The sequence below is a fragment of the Mesitornis unicolor genome, unplaced genomic scaffold (assembly GCF_000695765.1).
Source record: "Mesitornis unicolor isolate BGI_N332 unplaced genomic scaffold, ASM69576v1 scaffold9230, whole genome shotgun sequence".
Taxonomy (NCBI): Eukaryota; Metazoa; Chordata; class Aves; order Mesitornithiformes; family Mesitornithidae; genus Mesitornis; species Mesitornis unicolor.
In genome coordinates, this window is record NW_010156306.1 from 34 (window position 1) to 27,086 (window position 27,053).

Here is a 27,053-nt window from a genome sequence, read left to right on the forward strand (position 1 = left end):
CCAGCTCCCTTTCCTCTACGCTGGGTTTTGTGAGAGAAATTCCCATGAGGACAGGCAGCTGTCCTTCTAATTGGGACTCCCTCATTTGGGTGTAAACTGGCTGACCACAGGCCCTCCAGCCTGGCAATCAGAGCATCCCCTTGCAGGGTTCAGCCCTGACAATAAGAGTCAATACCAAAGGATGTAGCCTGGTGATAGCTTCAGCTCAGTTACTCCTTCCCCGCATTCACACCATCACCTGCCAAAACATCAGTACCCTGCAAAGCTTTGACCTTGGTTCCACAGCCTTGCCCCTCCTGGAGCACTACCCAATCCAAGCTCTTCAGAGCCTCATGTGCTGTGCTTCACTCCTTGATTTTTGGTAGCATTTCTACCTTTACAATATCAGCTGGTAATAATCATGTAGAAGCACAGAGGGACATGATCCCTCAAAACGCAAGTGATGCATTTTGTCTTTGGCCTGTATAGCTTCAGACCCATCTCTGTATGTGTCTCTGTGTGTACACAGACAAATGTGTGTGCACACACACACATGCACAAATCACTGTTCTGCCTCCAAAACTCTTTCCAGGCTGAGGATGGGAGTTTCTCTGGGTGGATCGTGGCAGGATGGGAGTAGAATATCTGATTTCTGCTTCCTACATGACATTAAGATTAAATGACAAACTGCACTTTCCTTTTATCCTTCTTTCCTTGCACATAACCTAGTTTTTAAGATCACAGAATCACAGAATGATTTGGGTTGGAAAGGATCTTAAAGATCATCTAGTTCCAACCTCCTTACCATGGGCAAGGACACCTCCCATCAGCCCAGGCTGCTCAAAACCCCATCCAACCTGGCCTTGAACAACTCTTTCAGGTAAGGGCTCCCTTGATCCCATAGGGTCTGACCCCCATACTCCTCCAGGTAAAGTCAAAATAGAAGCCATGACCCAAGAAGTTGGCTGTTGTTGCTCACGCTTTGGTTATCCTGTCATCCAGCTGCTCGTTCGATGTGTTCAGAATGCCATGCGTCTGAAGGCCTTGGCCCGATTTGTTAGTAAAGGTTCCCTCCAGAATGAAGCCATTGGCAAAGGACAATTTTCCCTGCAACGGAGAAATAAAGGGTTATTCTGCCAGGATCTCATTAGCGAGAGGAAATGAGCTGGACCGAGATCTCAAATTCTCTTTTCAACAGAGCCAGCTCCTGAAACGGCAACTAAGAACATCATCCAGCATGGAGGTGCACATTTACAGCATCCAAAGCAAGGGAGTCATTAAGGAGTCACTCACTGGAGAAAACATGTCCTAGCTATTGAACGACACACATAGGATTCTGGAAGGTGGAGACCACCACAGTCACAGAGTAAACCAGTTACATTATGTTTTACAAAGACCCAGTATCTTCTGTGAGTTACAAAATTTTCTGGCTTAAATTTGGTAATAGTTATTTCTAACCTAGAGTGAACACATGAAACTTCAATTTCTCCTCTGTTTTTCCTTTGCTTGTTAAAACCACAACCGAATTTGGCCTCACAGGTAAGGGCAACCACATGATGTTCACCATAAATGTTTTCAAGATGTTTGCTGCTACCAAGAAAAACCTTGAATTCTCTAAGGCAAATACAGAAGACATGCAGTAGCTTGACTCAAACTTACAAGTTTAATTAAATCTAATCCAAAGCCAAACAATATCGTAACTACTCTGGCTTTTAATACGAGCCTGAAATCCTCACTGCTAATAGCAGGAGGCACTTCATCTTTAGATAAAGAAAACAGATTTTTCTAGACTAACCACTAAAACTAAATATTCATTCTGGAGGCAGCAGTATCGAAGCACCATAATCAGGCTCTTCAAAATCCGCCCTGAGTCTTCTGACTGAAGATGATGATAAAAAAACTCCTCCTCCCATGAAAAGTCAGTAAATGACAGGGCTTATTTGTAATCGTTACCAAGTGTCTATTTTGACATCCACTCAGTCTGATACAACCACCCACTTCCTGTCAGACTCATCATAGACTTCTCTAATAAGCCAGAGGACATTGCAGTTTTCCCTGCAATGGGGCACTTAAAGAACACTTTGACCAGGTATTTCTGTTAAAGATCAACCACAAAATGTTAAACCTGTCAGCATAGTGCCCAGATTGCAAAATTAAGCTTTAGGAAGCTTAATTTTCATAGTCTCAGCTATGTTAACATCTCAGTTACGTCAGCGTAGCGCTGGTACTGCAACTCTGCTTGGTTTATACATCATTTCCTGCGTTTCTAAACATTACAAAGGCAGAAACATTTGTTCTAAGAACACAAAAGCATCTCAACTGTAGCTGTGAAACACAGCCAAAAACATCCCACAAAAAAACCCCAAAAAACCCCAGAACCCTCAGTGTAAAAACCAAAACAATGCACAAAGCCTCCAGCTACTTTAAGTGTCTCAGCTGTAGCCTTCCTTCTGTGAGTGAGACTGATAATAGACGAGAAAAAAATGCAAAAAAGCCTAGGAAAATGACTGGAGGAAGTGGATCAGGAGGGTATGAATTGTTAAGATTAGTCCATCAGGTCTCCTGGAAAGCAAGCAACTGTACAGAAAGGCTGAGATGAAGGAAGTGCTCACCTTCCCAACAAACGTTAGTTCTTCTGTGAAGTTCCCTTCATAGACAGAGTCATCTTCCAAGAGCAGAATCCCAGACCCCTTTATTTGAAAGCAGAATTAGTGAATTCATGGCATTAACTTCCTGCCTACTCAAGTTCATCAAGCAATAGCCACTGGCTTTGACTATTTATGAGCTGCAGATTCCAAGAACCTTTTTGAAAGCCCAATGTATCATTGCAATGCTCAGGAGAAAAGCACAGAGGTGCTCAAGATAACTTGAGGCATCACTGTACAGAGAAGTCCTGGGAAGTCAGGAGATTTTGAACAACAATATGACTGCATTCATCGCATTCATGGAGAAGAGAAGACTCCAGGGAGACGTTATAGGAGCCTTCCAGTACCTGAAGGGGCTACAGGAAAGCTGGGCAGGGACTTTTTGCAGTGACATGGAGTGATAGCACAAGGGGGAATGACTTTAAACTGGAAAGGGATAGATTTATACTGGAAATCAGGAAAAAATTCTTCACTATGAGGGTGATGAGGCCCTGGCCCTGGTTGGCCAGAGAAGCTGTGGGTGCCCCCTCCCTGGCAGTGCTCAAGGCCAGGTTGGACAGGGCTTGGAGCAGCCTGGGCCGGTGGAGGTGTCCTTGCCCATGGTGGGGTTGGACTGGATGAGCTTTAAGGTTCCTTCCAACCCAAAACATTCTATAATTCATTTCTGTAGAGGAAGGAACAAAAGGTAGGCTCCTGTGCTAAGGACTGTCACTAAGAGGGTCAATCTCATGGTTCTGCCAGTCTTATGACCTTTAGATGACTGTAACCAGTTGTGTCATCCTTTGCAAGCCAATTCAGAGAAAGGAGGAAGGCAGCTGCTATGTAAAATTAGCTTTGCCCCTTGCTGTGCAGTCAACAAGGCTCCTAAGCGTTCATTAAAGGACTAGTTCCATCACTTCCTAACTCCCACAGCTGCTTACAGTAGCACACAATTCAGGGAAGGAGCACCAAGATGCAAAAACAGACACAGGGTTATTTATAACAATGAGGAAAGATTCTTCTTGCTGGGGCTTAGCCCATGGTTTAGGGCCTGAAGGTTTGTAAGTACCCATACAAGCCAGAAAAACTCGGTCACTTTTAGAACCATAACACATTTTCCGCTGGAATGGTTTTCTTGATGGAAAGCGCCCTTTCTGGCAAAAATAAAAGGTTTCCAAGGGAAATTTCTTGGCCATACCAATTTTCCACTAGGAAAACTGAAGCGAGTGCTCCCCACCCGGAAGCCTTGTGAAGTTAAAGGAGCCTTTGGCAGCTGGCAGACCAAAAGACAGCTTTATTTTGGTTCCCCGCAGATGGAGTTTTTATGGAAAGCCCTTCCGACAAAGTTTCCATGCTAAACATTTTGTCCTAATTTGGTGAGTGGGGAAGGGGTTGTTTGTTTTCTTTTTAAGCACGTATTTTTTTATGAGAAGAAATGCTTTTCTTTCCAAGCCAGTTTTAGCAACGCCAATCCCTTTTACCTTCCACACCAACATCTAAACTTTCAATGAGCCGGACAGCCAACTTGTCATAGGTAAACTCACGTTGGAAAGATGAAGGTCTAATGTGCTCCAAAACAGAAGTAGTAGTATATTATAGATAGTATTATATTATATATAGTATTATAGATAGTATTGTATTATATTATATATAACTGCACAACACTTTACATATGACTTCTGGTCTATAATTGTGACCTGATGGTCAGCCAAACAGCCAGACCTATAAGGTGTCTTAGCATAAGCAAGAAGAAGTGACAGTCTCACATACACCTCCTACCTGCACCTCATAAAGATAAGAAACAAGACTTAATCTAGGCCTCGATCTTCAAAAACATTATCATAGTAAAATATCAGTGCTTAAGTTTTCTTACTTTTTATTTTCTCTCAAAGATTAATTATGAAGTGAAATCTTAATGTAGCCCTTGATGGGGAATTCCATGTCCCACTGAAAATGGGTACTCACCACCATTTTATCAGCATGAAATGTCCTTTGATAGCAGACACCTGACTGGGTTACTACAATGCCTTGTCCATGTCTGTGGTCATCAAGCCACGTCCCTATGTATCTCTCCCCTCTGGAATGTAATAGAAAACAAATTATGTTTTTTTTCCTCTGTTTTCTTAGATCTTAGTCAATTTGATGTATCACTTACTGAGGCTACTTTTACCCAATATAATACTCCGTGCAGCACAAGTACCAGATGTACTGCACAAACTCAATTCACATAAAGCTTCCCCAGGAGTTCAAGCCTTAAAGCAAAGGTTGAACACATCCCCCCTTCATTCTCAAGTCTCCCCATCAAAACAGGAGGCTTTACCCTTGCCAATAGAGTGACAAGACCATCAGGCACCCGAAGCCAACTCTGATCTACAGCACCTTTACCTATCTTTGCCTTCCCAGACTCCATATCCATTCTTCTTGTCATTTTCCCACTGTCCTGTGTATTTAAATGGATGCTCAGCCGAGAGGTTCTCCAGTATCCCAAACCCTTGACGCACATTGTCTTTGAAGTAACCTTTGTAGACCATATCATTCCCATACCTGCAGGTAGAGAGACAGACAGAATTTAGATCTGTGACTATTGGATAGCTACTATTGGAGAAGGAAACCAGGAAAGTGAGTAGATTGGACTCGCTGCTGAATCTGCCTGCTAAATATTCCAAATATTTGTCTGATCGCTCTGGAGCGCGTAGTTGTTCACTGTTAGGAATGTGCATCACTCAAACTAGTCACCCCACAGTTAACTTTCAACATTATCTAAGCACATAACACTTAGGCTTGCAATCGTCCTGGGAGAGGCTGCTCAGTCCTTGATCTCTCACCAGTCAAGTTGCAGTGACCACTTAATCCTGAGTGGATCAGATCAAGTAGGAAGTCAGATTTTCCTTCACCTTTCTATGCTTGCCAACCACTCCTTCTCCTGGGCTCATCCCCCTGAGACAAGATCCCCTCAGCTCTGTCCACACTGGCTAGTAGATCTTCACTGCTGCAACAGAGAAAGCACTTATGCTAAGCAGAGCTATCATCTATAACAATCAACATGCTCTCACATTTGACACCAGAGGCACCTGTGTCAGCACTACTCAGTTGGCTCCAAGTTCCCAAGGGGTTTCTGCATGTCCTATGCTTTGAGTTTCATTCAGAAATAAGGAGGAGAACATGCAGGTTGTAGGAAGGAAGATGGACTATCCGGAAAGCTGAGCTATGTGTTTTCCTCTGCCACAGCTGGCTTAGTGAAAGCAAGAACAAGTATGTGCAGTAATAGGCAATCCAGTCTCCACATTGGCCAACCCATTTGGCTACAAGCCACATGTAACCTAAGCAAAGACAGGGATGCTGTTGAGCTCACTGCTTCATAGACAAAGCAAGTTGGTCCTGTCCACTTAAACCTACAGGCTGCAAATGAAACCAATTTATTCCTACAACCTGTGGAGCAGGCCTCCGCTGCCATTTCTAGCCTTCTAAATGTAAGGTAGATGATGGGTAAGGCTGGGATACCACCATGTGCCCACAAGACAGTGCTTTACAGACTGGACTCCATCCAAATTCACAGCAGCGCTTTGAGACACAGGTGTGGAAATGACTGTTTCCAGGAATATTTTGACGAGTAAGAAAAAAAGCCTTAGACTCAACTTCTTAAGTTAAGCTCTGGGGTTAAAGTTGAGTGAGCAAGAACAGCAAACTGGGAGAACCAGCTCCCTTCAGGATAACAATTATGACTTCCAGACCAATGATCCCACCCATCATTAAGGAACCTACCCTATATAAGATATAGTTCAGACAGCGTGGCCAGGGGAGAGAGAGTGAGCTGCGTGCTCCACCAAGCCTGTCCATGGCACACCATGCCCTCTCTGCTCTCCAACCACAAGCATGAATGCAAAATTACATCCTCACCTGTAGGGCACAGGGGATATTAAGTCAGGTAGCTACAATGGTCATAGCTTGCAGAGAAGCTCTTACTCTTCTAATCCTCAGGAGACTCAGTACTTCTGAAAAAGCCATACTGCCCATCTCCAAAGCAAAAGCTTCTGGTGCCTAAATCACCCTGGCTTTTACACTGTGACTGTGAGGTGGGAACACATCACCCTTTAAATACATGGAGCCCCCTTTTTCCCCCCAAAAGCCCATCTTTGGGTTTTACTTACTCACAGATTCCATAGCCTCTCATCTTGCCCTCATGCCAGTGGCACTTATAGCAGTCATACCGGTCTTCAGATCGGCGTGGGACAAGGCAGATTCCAAACCTACAGGGTGCATATGGCAGAGGTCAGTATGGCAAAAGGCAACTCAGTTGTACTGGATTAAATTTTAAAACTAAGGGCCTTCCAGACTCCCAAGCTGATTTACATGGTTGGGGTCAGCTCCACCTCTGACACTATTTCCAGGTGTCAGTGCACTTGTTCCAAGGAAGAGCTCATCTCCTTGTGAGCTGCAGTCACAGCTCCTCATTGCTTCTTCTACAGAGCTACTTTCAGTGTTGGTGTTTTTTCACCTCTCCTCAGTTTAGGGGATGAGTTAGACTACCAAGGCAATTGCTTTGGTTCAAACAAATACACAAAGTATCTGAGATATTTTTTTCCCTTTAAAACCCTAAGCTATTCTGGAATTCATGTAGAAATAAGAAACTTAAAGTTTTACTTTCAGAAAAATTTAGAAAAATCATATTTGAACTTCGTAGTATGATTTCTTTGCTCTGAAAATTCCTCATTTAAGAGAGGTTTTTTAAGATACAAAATTTTTCCAAGGCATTACATAAAATAAATTCACCTAGATTTAGAGATCAGGGGTCAGATTCATCTAGCTGAATGGAAATATCTTCATCTGCCCACATTACTTTTATTGTAACCACAGTCAATCCACTTGCTCTGGTTTATAACATACTCAAGCTTAAGACAGCTGTATAAAATAGGTCAGATTAATAGAGTCCCCCAGCAAGATGCCATTGTCCTTGGACCTCTGGGAGGAACCATTTCTTAGCTTATATTGAAAGCAAAAAACACTCTGTTTTTCAAGGCTTACCCATGCTCCAAGCCCTCTTTGAAATCTCCAACATGGTTGCGTCCATCACGCCACTTCAGTGTCCCCCTGCAACATCGAGGGAAGCATTACACAAAGGAGATCACCAGCAACATTCACGGGCACAACCTAGAAATGGCCAACATCAAAATATTTCCTCAGGGGACTGAGACACAGAAGTTTCTCCAGGTATCTCTGAGACTTTAGTTTGCCCTGTAAGGTTTTAATACTGTAATGTTTTCATGCCCTAGAACTCCTCTTCTGAGTTCCCTAATCTCAAAAGCATTTTGTAGAGTTGCTGGATCATCCATTTAGGACCTTGCACACGATCCTGTTGTAATTGCAGTGCAACATGTGATTAAGCCAGCTGAAGTTCCAGCACGGTACAACCCCATAGACAACATAATGATACCATGGACCAGAACTTCATTGTGCCGGGTACTACGAAAACAAAAGAGATAAGCAGTGGCCTAAAGGGATGCTATCTTTCCATCTGTTTCGTGTGGGGGTTGTAGAAACCATTACATGAGGTAACAATGTAAAATGAGACTGGAACTATCAACGGGATGGTCAAATTGCTGCACACCCATGCCCAGTTGAGAAACCATTTCCCTCCCTCCCGGTCTCCCACTCCACCCACACCCACTCATCACTGTTTTAATTCTTGCATCGCTCCAGACACAGCCAGCTCCCGACACATTCCCCAACCAGAGACAATAGAAGATGATGTCGTTCCAAAACCATGACTTATTTGTTTGACTTTCACCGAGGTTGTTGCTTTAAACACCTACATGAGACAGTTTCTTTTTCTGGTATTTACAGGGAAGTGGTCAGATTAATTTTAAGCTACATCTCCTTTTGCTTTATTAGTATGAATGCTAGCAAAGGAGAGCAAGCCAGAGAGAATGCCTGCTCCAGCCATGGGGATGGCTTAAGTTACTTCTCAATGGGAGCATCTCCTCTCAGTGGGAGGGTCACCAGGAGTATTGAGACAGACCAGTGAAAAGCATAGATGTTTTTTTGCTGAAGAGCCCTATTTCACTCTGCTGCAGCTTTCTGCTCATATATTTTGCAATTCCAGCCCCTCTCTCAGGTGGATGACTTATCAAGGACAGCTTTACTGCTTTGTAACCTTGCACTAGTAGTAAGTCACACAGAAAAGTAAATGCAGGAATGGAAAGGAAAGCCTAGTAACTAAGTAATTAAAAGCCCAGGTATTAAAAGCATCTGAAGTCACTTAATTCTGCCACAGATTTCCTGGGATGCCTCAGTCAAGTCTCTTAATGTGAAGCAGCAGAGGTATTTATTAATCTCATTTCTCCAACCCTAATACAGGAGGAAACAAAGAGGAAGGAGTGGTGCTTGTCTCTCTGTGTCTGCACGCAGTGGTTTTCAGATCTGTTAGAAGTACAGGTGCTGGGGACGGTGGAGATGATGTAAAGGACTCTCTCAGGCATAGCTCTACTCTAAACACCTATTTAATGCTGTTGTGAGGAAGGCACAATCTCTTCCACAGAAGATTCAGGATTTGATTTTGAGTATTCTAATCATTTTGAGGCTCTTTCAAACCACGTCTCTACATCCTTTTTGCTTCAATAGCAACTGCAAACAAACTGTGTGAAACTCGAAGTATAAAACTTCCAAAGCAGCCTGTGTTGGTGTCTGAGGAGGTTAATCATATTTCTTCCCAAAAACAGTGACTGTGCTGTGTCCTTATGTCAAAGAGATTTTGAATGAGACCATTTAACCTTCGATTTACAGTCCATTCCCTTTTGGCAGAGCTCGTTCTGAAACATCAGCTGAGTTTAGTGAACAGTTCTCATGTTCCCATGAAGTGCATTTGAGCATCTTTTCTATGGTATTTTTTTTTAATTCCTTTGATAATAGTTTGGATGTTAAAACTTATTTTGATAGCACAGGATAAAACTCTCATTCACAAGAACAGGCTTTTTTTCCCCCCCCATCATGATGGTAAGATTTTATGCCTCAGGCTGAGATCTTAAACTTGAGCTGATGTTTAGTTTCAAGTCCTAATTACAGGCATAAGCCAATGTAGCACCTTCAATGTCATCATTAAATTATTATGGGCAGCCTCTGCAATTTACTGCATAACCCAGTATCACTAGCGAGACATCTACAATACAAACAGATCACATGCCAAGATTCACACTTTAACTAAGCCCTGAAATCAAGCAAATATGTCCCACCTACCCCCTGAATCTGTCCTCAGTACCAGATTTCCCTCTGGAAACAAGTAAGGCAGGAACCAGAGAGGCTGTCACATCCTAGGACAACACCAGCCCAGAGTCCGTGGTCCTGGCCTTCAACATGCAATGGATTACCCCATTTCCACAGCCACTCAGTGGCATCTATACCTCCAAATATGCATCCACTGGATCCAGGTAGTGCTACGCAATGACAGCAGGGCCATCATAGCATGTTCTTGCTTAGAAAAAGGGCAAAAAAAGGCTCCTTACTTGCCATGAGGCTTTCCCCAGTGCCACTCGCCCTCGTAGGATGCGCTCTTGAACTTGCCCTCCAGCTTGAAGACATAGCTGAAGAATCGGCAGGAGGGGGGCTCAGTGCCTTCACCCGTCTTGCCCCACAGTGGGAAATCTCGCTTCCCATTCAATGCCTGGCGGATAGCCTGGTTCAGCTTCCACTGCCAAACAGCCTGGGGACGAAGGAAGAGGAGTGCTGGATTAGTGAGTGAAGAAAGCACAACAGCTCCCAACCAGAGATACCTCAGGAGAAGCAACAAGAAGCTGTTGGGTTCCCATCAATTCTGTGTCATTCAGCTGGCTGGGCTGAGGAGTTATGGCCCGTTTACAACATCAGCAGGAGATGTTATCTTGCATGCTACAAGTTGGATACTGCACCAATCATTTAAGCCTGACTTTCACCACCACTAATTGGCCTTGGCATAGGACCATGCTGATGGGACTGTACTGTCCCAAGCTCTGCAGCATACATTACTGCCCAGGGCACAGCACTTCTAGCATATTTTTTATCTACCATCAATCGTCTAAGTCACCTCTGACCATCTGATGAAGTATTGGCTCCAGAGAGGAAAAACAAAATGCCACACTGCTTGTTATTCTGCTTTAATTAATAAAAACAGGCAAAAATCACAGGGAAAGTGCCTTGGCTGCGTTATTTAAGGAAATGCAGATGCCACTTATCTGTATTCTCATCAGAAAGGTAAAATCCTTAATGATATTTCAACTTCCACTCAGTAGTCAATGTTTTGCCCCTACTACAGAGCTGCCATCCCCTTTAAGCCATTCCCCAATTTCAAGGCTCATTACATGGTATTTCAGGTGAAACAGAAACACCCTGCCCACTGCTAACCTTCATCTGTGGGTCTTTGGCAGAGAGAAAGAATGTTTCTTCCGGGGTTATAATGCGGAGTCCATACCTGGGAAACAAAAGACATTACAGAGACTATGAAAAAAACCACATTTCTCAGTGAAACAGCAGTTCCTGATCTTCCCATGCCTCTTCAGAAGATAATGGTGCCTTTGCAGACAGTTTTTTTTTCCTTCTGAAAAAGTACTCGACTGGTCAACTCATCTTTGTTCTCTAGGTCTGCAGCCAAAGCCATTTTATTATTGGTCTCTTTCAAGATGTCAGCAAACACAAGCAATGCAAGTCCAAGCTGCTGTGATCCCCCTGAAGAAGTGTTGCAACTACTTGTACCCCAGAACCAATCCCACCACATGGAAAGGAGATGAAACAAGGTTTTAAATTGTTTTGGTTTCACAGTTAAGTTGAACACTTCTCCCCCCCCCCAACCCCTTCAAGTGGAAATTTTTCACTTACAGTCCTGGAGCTGATCTTTCCTTGCAGTTTTCATCTACCCACACAAGCTTCAGATCAAAACTCTGAAAGCTGTTTCCCTGCAACAAAAGGGACAAGATGTTCCTGTTTATTGATGTAAACATCACACTTTGGCCCCACTCTGTCAATCCACTGAACAGCAGAGCAAGTCTGGCAACACTACAAATTCCTTCTTTTCTGGTCCACACATCTACCCCATGCTACAACTGCAGACCTTAGAGGCTGAAGAAACGCTGGAGAAGGAAGAAAGTTCTTATTTTAACACTTGTAAGTGATGTTCTGTAATGTTATGGCTACAACCAACAGTAACAGACCTTCCTAGACAGCACTTACCTCTACAAGAATTTCTTCCCAATCACACAACATTTCCCAAACATCCCTGGTGCCAAGGTCCTAGTTTTACTTATGATCTATCTAGGATTTGTACACCAGATGGCACAGCCCATAGCAGCCCACAAGTACAACAATTAAGGAGTTCCTATTTTGATCAAGAGCACACCAAACATTAAAAATGAAAATGGTTGAAATATTAGATATATACTACATCTCCCTTTCTTGTCTAAAGTCCAGGTGCTTGCACTACAAAGCTGCTATCTCTAAGGATGTAGTTGGCCATGGTTAGGTACTAGCACTAAGGAGTTCACCACGAGTTAATCACCGATGTATCCACCAGATTTGGGGGAACAGGGAAGGGAAGGATGTTCAGATTCCCAGCACCAGAGCTCTCATCTGCCGTCTCCAGCTAACAGCCCAAGCCAACCAGTTCAATCTCAGCCCAGTTATATCTCCACGAGCCTCTGTAACAGTCATAGCAGCAGATAAGAGACAGTGGGTAGGAACCGTTGACCAAACAGAGATGTCTACAGTTTGGATATCTCAGTATGAGCTGGTTACCCTGTGCTCTCATCTGAGTCAATGAAGTTGAGGACATGATTCAACTCATCCTAATTTTGGTATCTAAAATAGGCCAGATGAACCACACCCAGACAGTGCATGTTTCTCTCCCCTGACTATAAAGGGAACCCTGGGGCACTTGCTCACAGCGAGATCACTACGGTGCTAAGAAATCTACAATGTAAAGTCAAATGAAATAATCACCTCCCTGTTTCCCCAGGCCTAGACCTTGCAAGCTGTGCAGGACTGCCCAGCATTATCATAAAGGGCTCATGTTTGGAAGGGGCGTAAGATCTCTCAGCCCACAAGGCAGTCATGTGTTTGGACACCTGAGGGGCTGGCACATGACTCAAGAGCAAGCAGAGAGGCACATGAAGAGAGCCCTGCTAGATTACAGGAGCTGTCAGTCAGAGCAAGCCAAGCTGGACATTGTCAACACACTGCAGAACAGCTTTGAACATATATTCTTCATCTAGCTATCCCCGGCTGTAGACACTCCCTGTCTGCCCCACACCCAGGTCCTAAATACCTGAAATAGCCCCAAGAACACCTGCAACTTCTGCTTCCGTGCCACTAGCAAAATCAACCAAGAAAGATGATAATTAGTCCTATGAATGAGTATTTACAGTATAGTATATTTGACTCATCAGGCCCCCTTTGAATAAGTAAGGACAAAAGTCAACAAATTCATATGCAAGCATGGGCCTGGGTTACTAGAAAGATGCCTCTGATGGTTGGATACTACATATTTAACTGGGGAAAAAGTTACATGGATGCTTCTCTATTCCTTCTTCATTAGACTTTCTTTTATTTTCCAGTGTAAATCACACGCACACGGATCCGGGACAAGATTTTGCCAACAGCCACTGTCTGCTGCATTTTCAACATCAACGGAACCTGAATTCCACTGTCCTTTATCTGTGCTGCCCTCCCAATCCCTCTTAAATATTGAGGACTTACCTGAATTAACACAAGGACATCATCGAAGAGCAAGATCCGATCTGATCGATTTGTGCTGGAAGAGATGGGCAGATTTTTGCTATCTTCCAGCAGCCTCCTTTCAGGTACACAGAGTATGTCCTGCAGAGGAAACCACAGAGGTCAAGATAAAAGCATCATGAAACATCAGGATTTTGGGAAAGGATATATATCTCAAACCAACAGTTCCTCCAGAGACTGACTCATGACACAAGCTGACAGCGACAGCAAAACTGGATACAAGGCTCAACTTCTAAAGCACTCAGTGTCCATATGGCTTCTCCAAGGCTTCCACACTACCCTGCTCTAGTGTTTTCCAAGCCAGGCCTCAAATGCTTGATCCATATTCAACTTCCTCCATGTGTAAGCAGAGATATAAGACCCCCAAAAGAGCTCCCCATCAAGCCACTTTCTACATCCATGACTCACTGTGAATTTGTAGCCCAAGGATTTCCATAAGGACTTGGTAAAACAAGCTTCATCCAGGACTTGACTGATGAAAGACTCCAGCTTCACATATTCCTTGATGGCACTCGTAACCACATCCTTTTCAGAGCTCTGATAAAAGAAGGCAGGGTTTGAGCAACGCTTTAGGCACAGCTGTGCAGGACATCTACTCTGAGCTACAGCTGCAGAAAAGCCTCAGCAGTTCTGAATCCAGAGTTCATGAGAGTTAACCCTCCAACCCCATTTCCAAGGAAAGCCTCCCAAATCTGACATTATCTCTGCCACCAGCAGAAGTGTGCAGCCTTAGGCCAGTTACTTGATCCTTTGCGGCTGCTTGACACATAGTACATAGCTTGTACTATGCTGGAGTGGCCACTGTTAATTGCTTCAAGACCTTCAGGTGGACTGCACACCACTGGTGCTGATTCCAGCTGGAAATCCAGCCAAATTTGGATTCAGTGACACCATCACAAAGGTCCACCAGCCCTGCATAAAATTTTATCATAAGCCAGTCAAGTAGCATCACATAAAGCCTCCTACCTCTTTGAGAACCTCATTCAGCTTGGTAAGGAGCAGTATATATTGCTCAAGGTGATCTCGGATAGGTTTGTGAAGAACAGTGTACAAGGCCAGTGACATAGAGGTCTCGGAGGTGAAGTCTGTGAGGAATTGTTTCAGCACTGTTTTATGGTGCTTCCAAGCTTCACTGCAAGATGGTGAATGAAGACAAAAGTTCATTAGTCAGTTTTTCTGCAAATTGTCACTCTTCTGCTTCAAACTTTGTATGCTACCTTACTCCCAGAGAGGGTATAGAATGACTTGAAGAAGCAGGAGATAACATAATGCAAATATATTAGCACAGCAGACACTCAGAAATAAGGCAATGCAGCAAACAAGAGCTCCATTCATCCCGTCTCTAACCCAGTGGTCTTTGCAAATAGGAACCACACCCACAGATATACAAAATATAGCATGACTTTCACAATGGTACACCAAGAGGGTGACTCAGTTGAAGTGGCTGTGAATCTGCTCATGTCTAGCCCTCATGATTTCATCTGATGTTTCCATGAGACTCTGACGACATCTGAGACAAGCAATGGAAATTCCCTGCTATATTCCCACATCATCCTTTCTCAGGTCCCAGCCCTTACCTGAATCCCCAAATTTACAGGCTTCCTCTCCTACAAAAGGAGTTGTGCATGGCTAGGAAGTGTTGGAGCGAGATCTGTAGAGAAAACCTTTCAAAAGCTGCTGTCAAAAGATGGCAGGAGCAGCCAGCATGGCCAGGTCAGAGGAGAAACAGTTGGACTGTGAAACAAAGGTCAATGCAAGTTGCAGAGCTTGGTGCTGCTCACTCCAGTTTAGTTTCTTAACCCATACAATATCATTGTGTTCCCATCAGCATCTTCAATAAACATTTTTCTGGCCACTCACCTTTTGCTCTTCGTGGCATGTTCGAAGCCGTGGACTACAACGTAGTTTGCAAAAGTGACGAAGTATCTGTTGGCAAGAAAAAAAACAACACACACACACACACGAGCTGAGTTAGAGTTACCTCCCTGGCAGTGCCCAAGACCAGGTTGGATGGGGCTTTGAGCAACCTGCTCCAGTGGGAGGTGTCCCTGCCCATGGCAGGAGGTTGGACTGGATGAGCTTGAAGGTCCCTTCCAACCCAAACCATTCTGTGATTCTATGATTAGAGATGCACATTAGCTATGAGATTTAAGCAACAGGGGGAAAAAGCTCATTTGAAAAAGTCATGTCAGGTCCACCTTTCCAAGGGAGGCAGAGACACATAGCTACTGTGCTTCTCACCTTGGCTCACTCCCCTTTTGTCCCCTTTGCCAGCCTTGTTGACTTTTGCAGTAGTATCAGCACAGGGAGTTTAAATCATCCTGGCATTTAGCATAAGCAGAAGTAAACTTGGACAAGTGTCCTGGAAAGCCAGTCTACAAGGGCTGAGCTTGAGATCAGCTTTGGATATATGGTTTTCTGCTGGTAGAAGTATAAGTATTAGTATTACTGATGGTAAATTCAAGTCAAAGTGTCCCACGTCAATGCAGCTTGTCACACACTAGAGGGAGATCGAGCCATATTTTCTCAGCAAATACCACGTTTTCTTCCAGTAGTGATTTTGGAGAAGTTGTGTATTCTGACCAGATTAATTAACATTCATTCAGTCTTTCAGGAACACGTATTTACTGCTGGTTTTCAGGCCCTTGAACAGGGGCTTTGATTCTTCCTATACCATTCCCGTAAGCATTCAACGTTGTCGGATCAGGACTGCACAGAGTGAGTCAGCAGAGGTGGGAAGAAACCACAGAATCACAGAACGTTAGGGATTGGAAGGGACCTCAAAAGCTCATCCAGTCCAATCCCCCTGCCGGAGCAGGAACACCCAGATGAGATTACACAGGAAGGCGTCCAGGTGGGTTTTGAATATCTCCAGAGAAGGAGACTCCACAACCTCTCTGGGCAGCCTGGGCCAGGGCTCTGTCACCCTCACTGAGAAGAAGTTTCTTCTCCAATTGAAGTGGAACCTCCTGTGTTCCAGTTTGTGTCCGTTACCCCTTGTCTTATCATTGTTTGTCACCGAGAAGAGCCTGGCTCCATCCTCGTGACACTCACCCTTGAAATATTTCTAAACATGAATGAGGTCTCCCCTCAGTCTCCTCTTCTGCAAACTAAAGAGACCCAGCTCCCTCAGCCGCTCCTCAGAAGGGAGATGCTCCACTCCCTTCATCATCTTTGTAGCCCTACGCTGGACTCTCTCCAGCAGTTCCTGTCCTTCTTGAACTGAGGGGCCCAGAACTGGATGCAATATTCTAGATGTGGTCTCACCAGGGCAGAGTAGAGGGGGAGGAGAACCTCTCTGCCCTACAACCACCCCCCTCCTGATACACCCCAGGATGCAATACGCCTTCTTAGCCACAAGGGCACACTGAATCAGTTCTCAAGTGACCAGCACACGCTGCTTTAAACTCCATAAAGGCAGGCTTCTTGTGCATCACTTTCTGAAATGATGCTGAGTAAAAACAAAAAACACAAAGCAGCTCTTCCTTCCTCCTCATGTGTTATAACCACAAAAACCAAGACTAGATGAACGGTGATGTCCAGGAGCCATCTCCCATTCCTCCACGGGTGCCAAACTGCACAGACAGTACAAGGCCATCTGGCAAGGGCTTGGCCACACTTGTGGCCACTGTGATGAATGAGGGGTTGAATGCTGTCTGATTTTTATGTCATCTCAGATGCCCATAAACCATTTTTCATGCTAGGACATCAACATACAGGTTACACACACTACAGTGATTTTGGTAAAGATTTTATTTCATGTTGCAGACAGATGGGGAGCAGAAATAATTAATTACAGAAACAGCAAGAAGACAGGATGTTTTTTGCATCACGCCACATCCATCACTTGCTGTCATATCCCTTGCCAAAAGCAAAAAAAATGTGGCATAAACAGGTAACATGAACTGTGTCTGCTGACATCTTCCTCTCCTCATCCCTATGAGTCCTTTAAACCTGCTTGTGCATGCAGTTTTCTTCCTGATGACATCCCAAGCTTTGCTCTCTTAAATTCCCCAGGCACAGATTCTCCCCCTGTCCTCTTCCCATTTTCTAAGATGCATTTAAAAAAATCCCATACTCACAAGAAAAAGAAAAAGCTGCCTCTTAGAAGCATACTCACAGTTACAAAAAAGGCTTTTTATTATGCTGCCTGCACAAACACTGTATTCTGTAGCACTTGTCCTGAGCACTGAATGCAATCACTTCCCTGGCTTAATGACCAAACACTAGTGGACACGGCTGGACAAATTAATTACACAAATTAACTGCACCAACCTAACAAGTAGTTGATAAATTTGGTCCCTCACTTTACCCAAAAATGTTTCTGTACTTACTGGATGTAGAGGCTTAGAAACAGGTCTCCTTTCCAGACAGTGTAAATGTCCTGGATGCAGAAGGACTCCGAGGTGCTGCATTTTTGTTTCAGTATCCGGTGATTTTCTTCAGTGAGGTTCCAGAGAGCTTGAAATCGATCATTTAGGAGCAAGAAGAGCTTAAAATTCTCCTTTCCTTTCTGGTCACTAGGCTCTTTGAGGAAAAGACGGGAAGGAAAAGGCTATCAGAAAGCTTTGACTCCAAGAAATCTTGTGGAAAACATTGCCTATACTTAATATGCAGCCCATTTTTTCAGTGTGAAACATAAATATTCTTACAGAAAAACAATGCCAGGGCAGAAGGAGGTGATGATCATGGTTGGGTCCTTGTGAGTACTTGCATGGAACATCCATGCTAAGGTTTTGTCCTTCCCGTTCTGTGGAGCTTGTGGTCAGGGCAGTCTGCAAGACTCAGCCCCAGCTCAGCCATGAGCACCAGAGGAAAATTTTCTGTCTCTGGCCCAAAGAGCACTTCCCAGTCTCCTTGGAGGCTGCACGAAAAAGGCAGTGGCAAAAGAGGAAACAACCCTACGGGCCTAATCCAGTCACACCACTTTCAGCCAGACAGGCTTGTGAATATTTATATAGAATTGTTATTTCAGTGGATCTGCTCTGATTTACTGCCAGCTCAGAACCTGCACCCACAAGTTTTGCTTTCAAAGATGGGCATGATCATGGCCTGAGAGCATGGAGGCAGAACGGACATGGTTTAGGGGTTGCATGATCATGGACTGAGAGCATGGAGGCAGAACGGACATGGTTTAGGAATCACAGGTATGTGAGATGGATTTTGGATTTCCATACACCATGCTGGAAACAAACCTCAGAGCGAGTGTACAGGGTGACACTGGTTAGAAACTGGATTAAGCTCTAAAACCAATAGAAACTACAGTCCTAGGCTTGAATGAAAGGTCATAGGCATCCTTAAAAGCTCACTATCTTAAGTGAAACCACTCTACATACCACTTACTCCAGCAAACCAGCCTCCAGCAAGTCCTCAGCCACGGAGTTTCAATTATAATTCCCTTCATAGGTGTGCCAGTGACTGAAGGCTAGAAATACAGACAAAAAAAAGTAGTCTTTGACCTACCTGATTGCAGCAGAGGCTTGAGGATGAGGGCATCTATCCGTGCCAGGCATGCTGAGAAGGTTTCTTCAGCTTGGAGCAGAGATGCAGCTGCTTCAGCTGTGCACATGTCCTGGACACAACACAGAAGGCACACATAAGCTCCCTTGCAGGAGTATCCATCTACCAAGGCTTCAGTGCTCATCAGCCTTTCCTGCTTTGGACAGCACACACAGGTGTAATTGCTGTCCCCAAAAAGTGTTTGAAAATGTTAGAAGAGGAAACAGAAAACCACTAGCTCTACATGAGCTGGCGTCTCAGAAGACCACCGAGGCTAAAGCCCATTTTCCTGAAGCCCCAGTTGAAGATCTTCTCAGGTGGAACACAATACCTCTTCCACACAACTGGAAAGGCCCTACACTTCTTGATATGTATTAATCCTGCTTAGAGCTGGATTTGTTCTCCCAGAAGAAATTCCCTGAAGTACAAGGAAGCACAGAGCACCTCTTCCCATATCTCTCACCTGTTTGCTGCCCGGGTGCCTCAGCCGACACCTTTTGGCATTAAAAGCTGTTGGATGGAGCTGCAGAGCCGTGCCAGCCATGCCCTAACATCCAACCTTCCAGAGGAACAGAGATTTGGTGTTACTCCTTTCTGAGTAGGACACCGCACTGCTGGTTACGTATCACAACTGCTGCGTCAACAAGGAAAGCTTGCCTAAAGTGGAAGTGAGCAGCACTTAAAAAAACAGGCAGCAAGCCCACGTGAGCAAACTCCAGCAGCTTCCTCCTTCCCAGCCTTACCTCCTAAAAGAAATGGATCAGAGGCAGCGAACATAGACGGCTCAGAGACAGTCATAAGAGACTACTCTGGAAAAAGGATCGGTGGTGAATATACCATGGGCAGAATCAGCTGACGTGACTAACAGTGATACAAAAGTGAGATTCTTTCAACTTCAGGAAGCAGAACAGCAAACTCAAGGGACCATGTAAGGTCTGTCCACATTTCTCCTTAGCCTGGTTGTAGTGCATGCTCAAAGACTACATTCCCAAGAGTAAGCAAATGAGAATATGGCATTATGCTGCAAAGATTTACATTGCTAAATTGGTGGCAGAGACTTCAGCACAGTTTTGGTGTGTGCCAACTAGCCCCTCTCCCAAGCAAGGCTCAGGCATGGTCCAGGGATTACTTGAAACAAGTAGCTTGCACGGAGTCATGCTGTTCTGGGAGGTAAAGCTATGTATGGGATATGCCATAACTACTTAGCTATGGAGATAGACCTAATTTATTTACTAATAGATTCTTTGCACTGTCCTCAGGATGAGCTGAACTCAAGCTATCTGCTGGTGGCACATTCTAAGACATCCTAAAACTCAACCCTGATTACTACAAACAATAGGTGAGACTCATTCTCCTTGTGTTGAGATGTTGGGCAGTTAGACATAGAAGCCTAACCCTACCTCATACTTCATGGGAAGAAATACCTTGAGTATCACATTATGAACTATAAAAGGGTCACCTGGGTGAAGAGACAAAGTCACTAGGGAGAAATGTCTTATTTCTAAGCTACACACATGAGTGGATTTCTTGCTAAGTAAGAGCTTGAGCTCCCTAAAGTCACCGAACTCTGCTTGCACAGTCCCTTTCCAGGTCATCCTGGAGCTTGGGCTGAAATGGTGTTTGAACAAGGGTTTGCTTTGCAGTTTAAATCATTACTGGTTTTAAGTGGTTGTTCAGATCCAGACACAGCTGACTGCACAGATGAACAACAACATTTTCTCCTTAGTAACCGCCGCCTCTTAAATTTCATTTGCCTGAAAAATGGGAAGCATTAAAAAACTCCATAATCTCATTAGTTTGCAAATTTTCCTACATTAAGGTCTGCATGACCAGAAGGCTATTTTTTTGCAGGAACATTGGTGATTCGTCCCAGAGGAAAGCTCTAGGCATGCAAACAGGTCAAAAAGCTGCAATCCAGACTCCTCCTGGCCCCTCCCAGGGCCGGCAACTAAGGCAAGCAAAAAAAGGCAAAACAAAATAGCAACCAGGCAGCCCTCACCCCAGAGCACCAAGAGGACACCGCAGTTCTAAACGTTTCTTTTTCGCCACCGCTTAACCCCTTGTCTCATAGGCACAAAGATAAAGTTGTTTCTCACAGGTCTTAGAGAGCGCTCAAGCTTGGTACAAATTTCTAAGCGTAAGTAGCATGCTTAATCAGTGAGTAAAATCAGGCTGGATATGTGACAGCATTTCATTTTCAAATGCTTAAAAGAACAGCAGGTAGTCAGTGCATCGTATTAGGCTCACAAGTAATAGTCTGGTTGGTTTTATTCGTTTGTATTTTTTAAGCCTGACTATTCTGTCTATTTTTGAAGAAGGGAAGACTATTCCATCATTTCAGAGCAGCTGTGAGAGACTTATCCTCCACCTGGTCCTTATTTAGTCCTGCAAGATAATGTTTTATCCTGTGCAAAACAAAAAGAACGGGTGCTAGATGCCAAACTCAGAAAGTCTGCCCCAAACTCTTTCTCAAAAGAACTGGAGAACACACCCATTCATCACAAATAGATGGCTTAATGTAAACTGAATTACTCAAACCAAGTGTGCAGATACCCACAGCTTTACACCACAGGACCATAGAGCAAAGGTCCCTCAGGGCTGAAAAACACCACAAGAACATCACAGCCCCAGCCTAAGTGTTATTTGGTTACTTCTGTAATGGTCACCTGGACAAACTATGTACGTCCAAGGTGGATCTACTGATCTAGATGTGGCATTGCCCTTTCCAGCCACAAGCTGGTCCCACATTCTGCCTCCTGCCCATCTGCAATCCTGGTTTGTTGAGGGTCTGTTACTTATGAAGACCTGAGCTCAGACCTTACAGAAATGACCCCAAAGCTTTCCCATGGTGAATATGTGGGTTGAGAAACTCCTGCAGTGGCAACACTGTACAGATGTCCAACCTAACTCTGCAAAAAAATCAGAAGCATTTGGATGCTCTTTCCTATTATAAACTGATACAGATTTAACACAATGTTTTGGGTTGGGTTTGGTCTTGTTTCTTTTTCTTTTTAGCAATCTCGTTCTCACCCTTCCTGAGAAAATCTGTGGGCTCCTCCCAGTCTGAACATGACAGTTGGGGATCATTTGCTGAATGGGTGAGCAACACCAGTTAGCTTTCAAAACAGCCCTTCCGGCACCACGAAAAGACCTAAGTTGCCACATCACATCACATCGCATCGCATCACATCATATCGTAAGGTAAGCATGAGTTTCAGCCAGCATTTCCAGACTTTCCCCATCAGTGCTGTGAGAACGACATTTGCACACTTGTTCTAGCCCAGTCAGGCAAAGAAGATTTGAAGTTCGTCACCCAGTGAACAAAACCAATGCTGGCTCAGCCACAGAGGGCAAAGGAAACCATCGGGACTGGCCAAGGGCACGCAGAGGTCATGTTGTGAAAAACTGAATGCAAACTGCAGTGCCATGGGGTGATGGGAGGGCTGAGCTGAAACCTGGGGCTGTCACATGCTGTTTTCTCCCGGCTTGGGCACAGCTTTCATGAGACTCAGTGATTTTGTAATTCTGTGGTTGCTCCATGGAGGGCAAGCCAAGCTTGAGCAGAACCGGGCTGAAGCCTGTTCACAGGGTTTTAGTGCCTGGCTCAGCTGCTAGGAAGTCAAGACCTTTGAAGATGCTGCACTCCTGATGGCCACAGTGGAAGGAGGTGCACCTCCAAGGAAGGGTCCCCTAGCTGCACATAACCTGTGCACATGCAAAAATCAGGAAGTCTACAGTATTTGAGGATGGACTTACACCGGCAAAATAAAACAGCTGCCAAGCTCCCATGAGGAATGGTGATATCTTTCTAGGAGAAGATTTTCTGAAGTATAAGACATAGCTGTTTCTTCTCCCTACATAAAGCTACGAGAAAGCTGTACAGCACAGCTCTGTAATTAGAGAGGGGACACACAGTAGTATTCATGTAGAAACAGGAAAAAGACCTGGAGAAACAACTTCTGTAGGAGTCACTGCATCTCTGTGGCTCATCACTGTCTTGGCTCATCCACCAAACATGACAGCATGGGCAGAAAAATATAAAGGTGATGAAGCAGCTAATACCAACCTAAGTTGCTGCTGAGCATCCAACAGATGGGAGCAGGCTTCATCCTCAATAGGGTCTGTCCAAAGCTGCTAAATGCACATTTCGGCAAGAAAATACATGTCTTGAGGAACCACAACAGATTGTTATACCCATTTTCAGGAAATTGCCAGAAGGGTGGGTAGAGCAGAGAGGAAACCAAGCAAAGAGGTGTTTTGATGGAGTGGTGAGGCTCATTGTCAGCTTTGCATAAAACCTCTGTCTATTTTGGAGTCTGTAGCTCTGAGGCAGTTCTTCCACCAGGAAAGCGTCTGGAAAGCCCCATAGATTTCAGATGTGACACGAAATTTCTCATGGAAACACACATCTAGTCAGCCTTATCATATCCCATACAATAAGGAACAAACGGGACATCCACAGAAGGATTATTCATTTTTCCATCTTCCTCTTGTGAATCCCCCCCTGTGCTGAAGTTAAAATTATCAGTCAATAAAAACACTTCTCAGAAGGGAGAAATCAGTCTTGAAAATACCGGATTTAGGAAGCTCTTAGGGCATTTTAATACTAAACCACTTGTGATGTGAATGCCACGACCACGTTTGCTATAGCCTCTCCTCACCTTAAACTCTTCTCTTTCTCTGCATCAGCATCCTAAGAGGCATTGCACCTTTGCAGCCCTTCCAATCTCATCCATTCCTGCAATTCATGACCTTTCTACTACCGACTGCCTCAGAAATGAGGCAATTCCACCATTCTGTCACGTACAGTCCTCAAATAGGCCAAATTTTCCCTTGAGAGGAAAACTCTGAGAGGCAGACAGGTTATTGCTGCCATGCAGCTGAAGAGGTACCGCCTACTACAGCCCATGTCAGGTGAGCACATCATCTTTGCAGAGGCAAGGATAAAGCTGCTTTAATTCAAGCTCTACTTCAGAGGTAAATGAAAGCCTTCCAAATTGAAGCCAAGAGGTACTAAAGATACTTCTCTGCCAGGGTAAACCTGAAACTCTTCCTCAGATACTGCTTTTCACTCTCTGGGCCACTTTCTCTCACGTCACTAATGGTATTGTTTCTAACTAAACCATCTAAAACCATTTGAGAGTGTAACATAGAGCAAGGACACTTACATTTGGACTGGTAAATGCATCTTCCTGCAAAGTGGAGTAGCAATCTAAAGCATTTGAAATCTAAGAATTTCTTGTTGCCAGATTGTCTCTAGACGCCCAAAAGGACACACAAGTCGTCCTCTGCTGTTAACTACTCACCCTTTGCATGAGCATTATGTATTTCCCCAAGCATCATAGAGCTCTAAAGGATGCATATTAGAAGGCAGAATAATACACAGTTCTGCACTAAACCTGCCAGTAGCAAGTTTCTCCCTCAGGAATTAACAGATAAATTTAGTAAGCGTTGTTAGTCTGCGTTAATACAGGCCAGTACTGTACACACGTCATAGTGAGCTTAAACTGGAATGAACATAGACCTAACTAGTAATTTCCTTCCCTTGGTCAGCTCAACATCTGTATTATCATGATTAATATGACCAAAGCATAGGGCTTTCTTTAGGGGAAAAGTGGGTTAACATTAAGGGTTGTTCTTAAGGGCTGGAGGGGAGAAAAGGAAAGATTTGTTTGAGCTTGGACCATGGACCCGAGCCTTCTTTGCCAGATTACTTTTTAACCTGGATCTGTTCCCCAGCATAGTTTGATTCATCATCACATAAACATACCCACGAGCAGGGCATGGGATCTCCTCATTCAATTAGTACTGCCAGCTCAGCGTCCATAAACTCAGCAGCTCCTTAGGCCATGGGGGCAAACTCTGGTGGCCAACACCAGGATGTTGCTCCTCTTTCTGTCTCAGCCTTTGCCGCTTTTCTCTAGGGTTCAAGTATCCCAATGCATCGTATTTATGCATCCAAATTACACCACCCCCCCCCCTCCGCTTTCACGTGTCGCACTCCAGCCGAGTCTGCATTCAGGCTGGCACAAAGACCATTCTGTCATGTGGAAAAACAATTTCAGGCTTTGTTTAACCAACAGCAACGCGCTGGAGCGAACTCTCCCATTCAAACTCTGCTCTTGTCAAGCCTCAGATCATCACGACTCGGGATGAATTAGTGCTCAACTGACTGGAACCACCTCATAAGCAGACAGAAACACACAATGTGCAAGTTAAGAGCTAACTGGGAATGAACAAGGCAGAAAGACAATAAAACCCCAAATCCCAAGATAGCCTTTAGCAGCAAAATAAAAGGAGGAAAAGAGCAACAAAGGTAGCAGTTACTTGGATTAGGCTTTAGCATAGGATACAGGGAGCATGCTGATGACAGCCATGTGAAGAGTCTATGGGGTATGGTTCAATATTTTCATTACCAGGGGAAACTTCTGAACAGGAAAGCAATGAAAGTAGGTAGACACAGTGCACCACATCACTTAAAAAGAATGAGAAAATGAACAAATCCATCAAGACTCCTACCCTGAACACAAGACGCTCAGGTTTTCGGTCAGTCCACGTTCATTTACATATGAGGCTCCACATTTGGAGCACAGCACAACTATTTCTACCCTCAAGCGATGAGGCCAGCTCAGGATGAACAGCAGCACGTCCAACCTCACCACTTCTAATTAAGCTGCAGAACTCACTACCCCAAGAGTCTGTTATTGCTATGAGAGCACTGTATCTGTGTTCAAAAGCAACTGGACTAGTCCATGGAGGAAAAAATCAATTAAAAGCTAATAAAAACAAAGGTATTAACTCCAGCTCAGGAATTAGATGGGGCCTTGAGCAGCCTGGTCCAGAGGGAGGTGTCCCTGCCCATGGCAAGGGTTGGACTGGATGAGCTTTAAGGTCCCTTCCAACCCAAACCATGCTATAGTTTTACAATTCGAAGTTCCTGAGAAGGTAAGAAGCACATATGGAGGAAGTGTTACTACAACCCTTTACAGTTTTTGTAGTATTCTTCTCCAGGCATCTTCTTCTGCATTATGAGAAGTGAGGTAGCCTGGCCTGATACTGCTGATTTTATGCATCAGCCATAAAATTGTTTGAAGGGCTAAGGCTAAACAAGCATTCAGTGCTCTCTTCAGAAAGCACTGATGATGTATAATTGATTTTTAAGCCCAAGGAGAACCCCTTTCCTCCACCTCCCCAAGTTTTGGTTTTTTTTCTTCTTCCATCTTTAATACCAAAAAAACCCAAAAACCAGGAAAAACAGGAAGCTATGTGGGATGAGTGGAGGGTATTTTTCTCTCTTCCCCACCACCCCTCAAAATAACCAGGGAACACAAAAACTTTACACTAAACCTTATCTGACCCAGCTTTTTTTTTATTTCTTCCCCGAGCCCACATTGCAAGCTTACGTCCCTTCCTTAGGAAGTTCAAGTCCTGAGCCTGATAAAACCACCATAAACCTCCAGCTGACCTCAAAAGGACAAAATCCATCTGCCCTTTCAAGGTGTCTGAAGGCAGAACTACCCAGAGTCCCTTTGCAACCAACAAAGAGACACATAGGAAGCTCAATTTAATCCATCATAAGTGAAATGAGTGGACTTCTGGCCACACCTGGCCTCTTTCCATGAGCTACAGAATGAAACAGCTCAAATAAGACCCTTTACTTGTTGACAACTAAGGCCTGAGAAGATCACTCTCACCACAGTTAAGGATCTCATTCAGCCTTCGCAAATAACAAGGCAAGTATGATAAGGCCTACAGGTGAGATGATGTTTACTTGGTGGTTTAATCCCCCATGGCCCTGTAGCTACCATTATCATTATTGCTACCACTTGCAAACAGCTCATGTGTGCAGCAGCATAAATATTGACCCAGCAACTTATTTGCAATACAAAATGACTTGGAGTTACTGGATGAGACTCCAAGCCGAACCTGAAAAAACAACAGGTTGTCTGGAGGCAGCAAAGGAAAGGAGGCTGTGAGAAGAGGGGACCAAATAAATCTTCATTGGAGTAGAAATACGTGAAAGCCAGAAAAGAAGAGCTAGGGACTATGTTTGCGTCACAGCTCTGGGAGCACGACCTCCTCTCCCTTGGCCTCATACTCCCAATATGCCTACTTTGCTTTTCCAAAGCAAATAGGATTTCAGCAGGGCATCAAATAGCAAGAAAAATGACAGGGCATTACACATCAGGGTTTAGAACA

At 44.3% G+C, this 27,053-nt stretch overlaps 1 protein-coding gene across 1 annotated transcript; it reads right to left on the bottom strand.

The window, feature by feature from the left end:
• Positions 1-958: 958 nt before the first annotated feature.
• Positions 959-18,924, bottom strand: LOC104534671 (ALS2 C-terminal-like protein; the record flags this gene model as incomplete). Its single annotated transcript, XM_010189051.1, has 15 exons — positions 18,819-18,924; positions 17,690-17,882; positions 15,216-15,281; positions 14,322-14,487; positions 13,764-13,892; positions 13,317-13,436; positions 11,445-11,521; positions 10,974-11,040; positions 10,100-10,296; positions 7,626-7,691; positions 6,752-6,850; positions 4,989-5,147; positions 4,569-4,680; positions 2,592-2,669; positions 959-1,086 (listed from the first exon to the last, which is right to left on the bottom strand). Coding segments are annotated over exons 1-15 (1,763 nt in total), but the record flags the coding sequence as incomplete, so codon positions are not given.
• Positions 18,925-27,053: the final 8,129 nt, after the last annotated feature.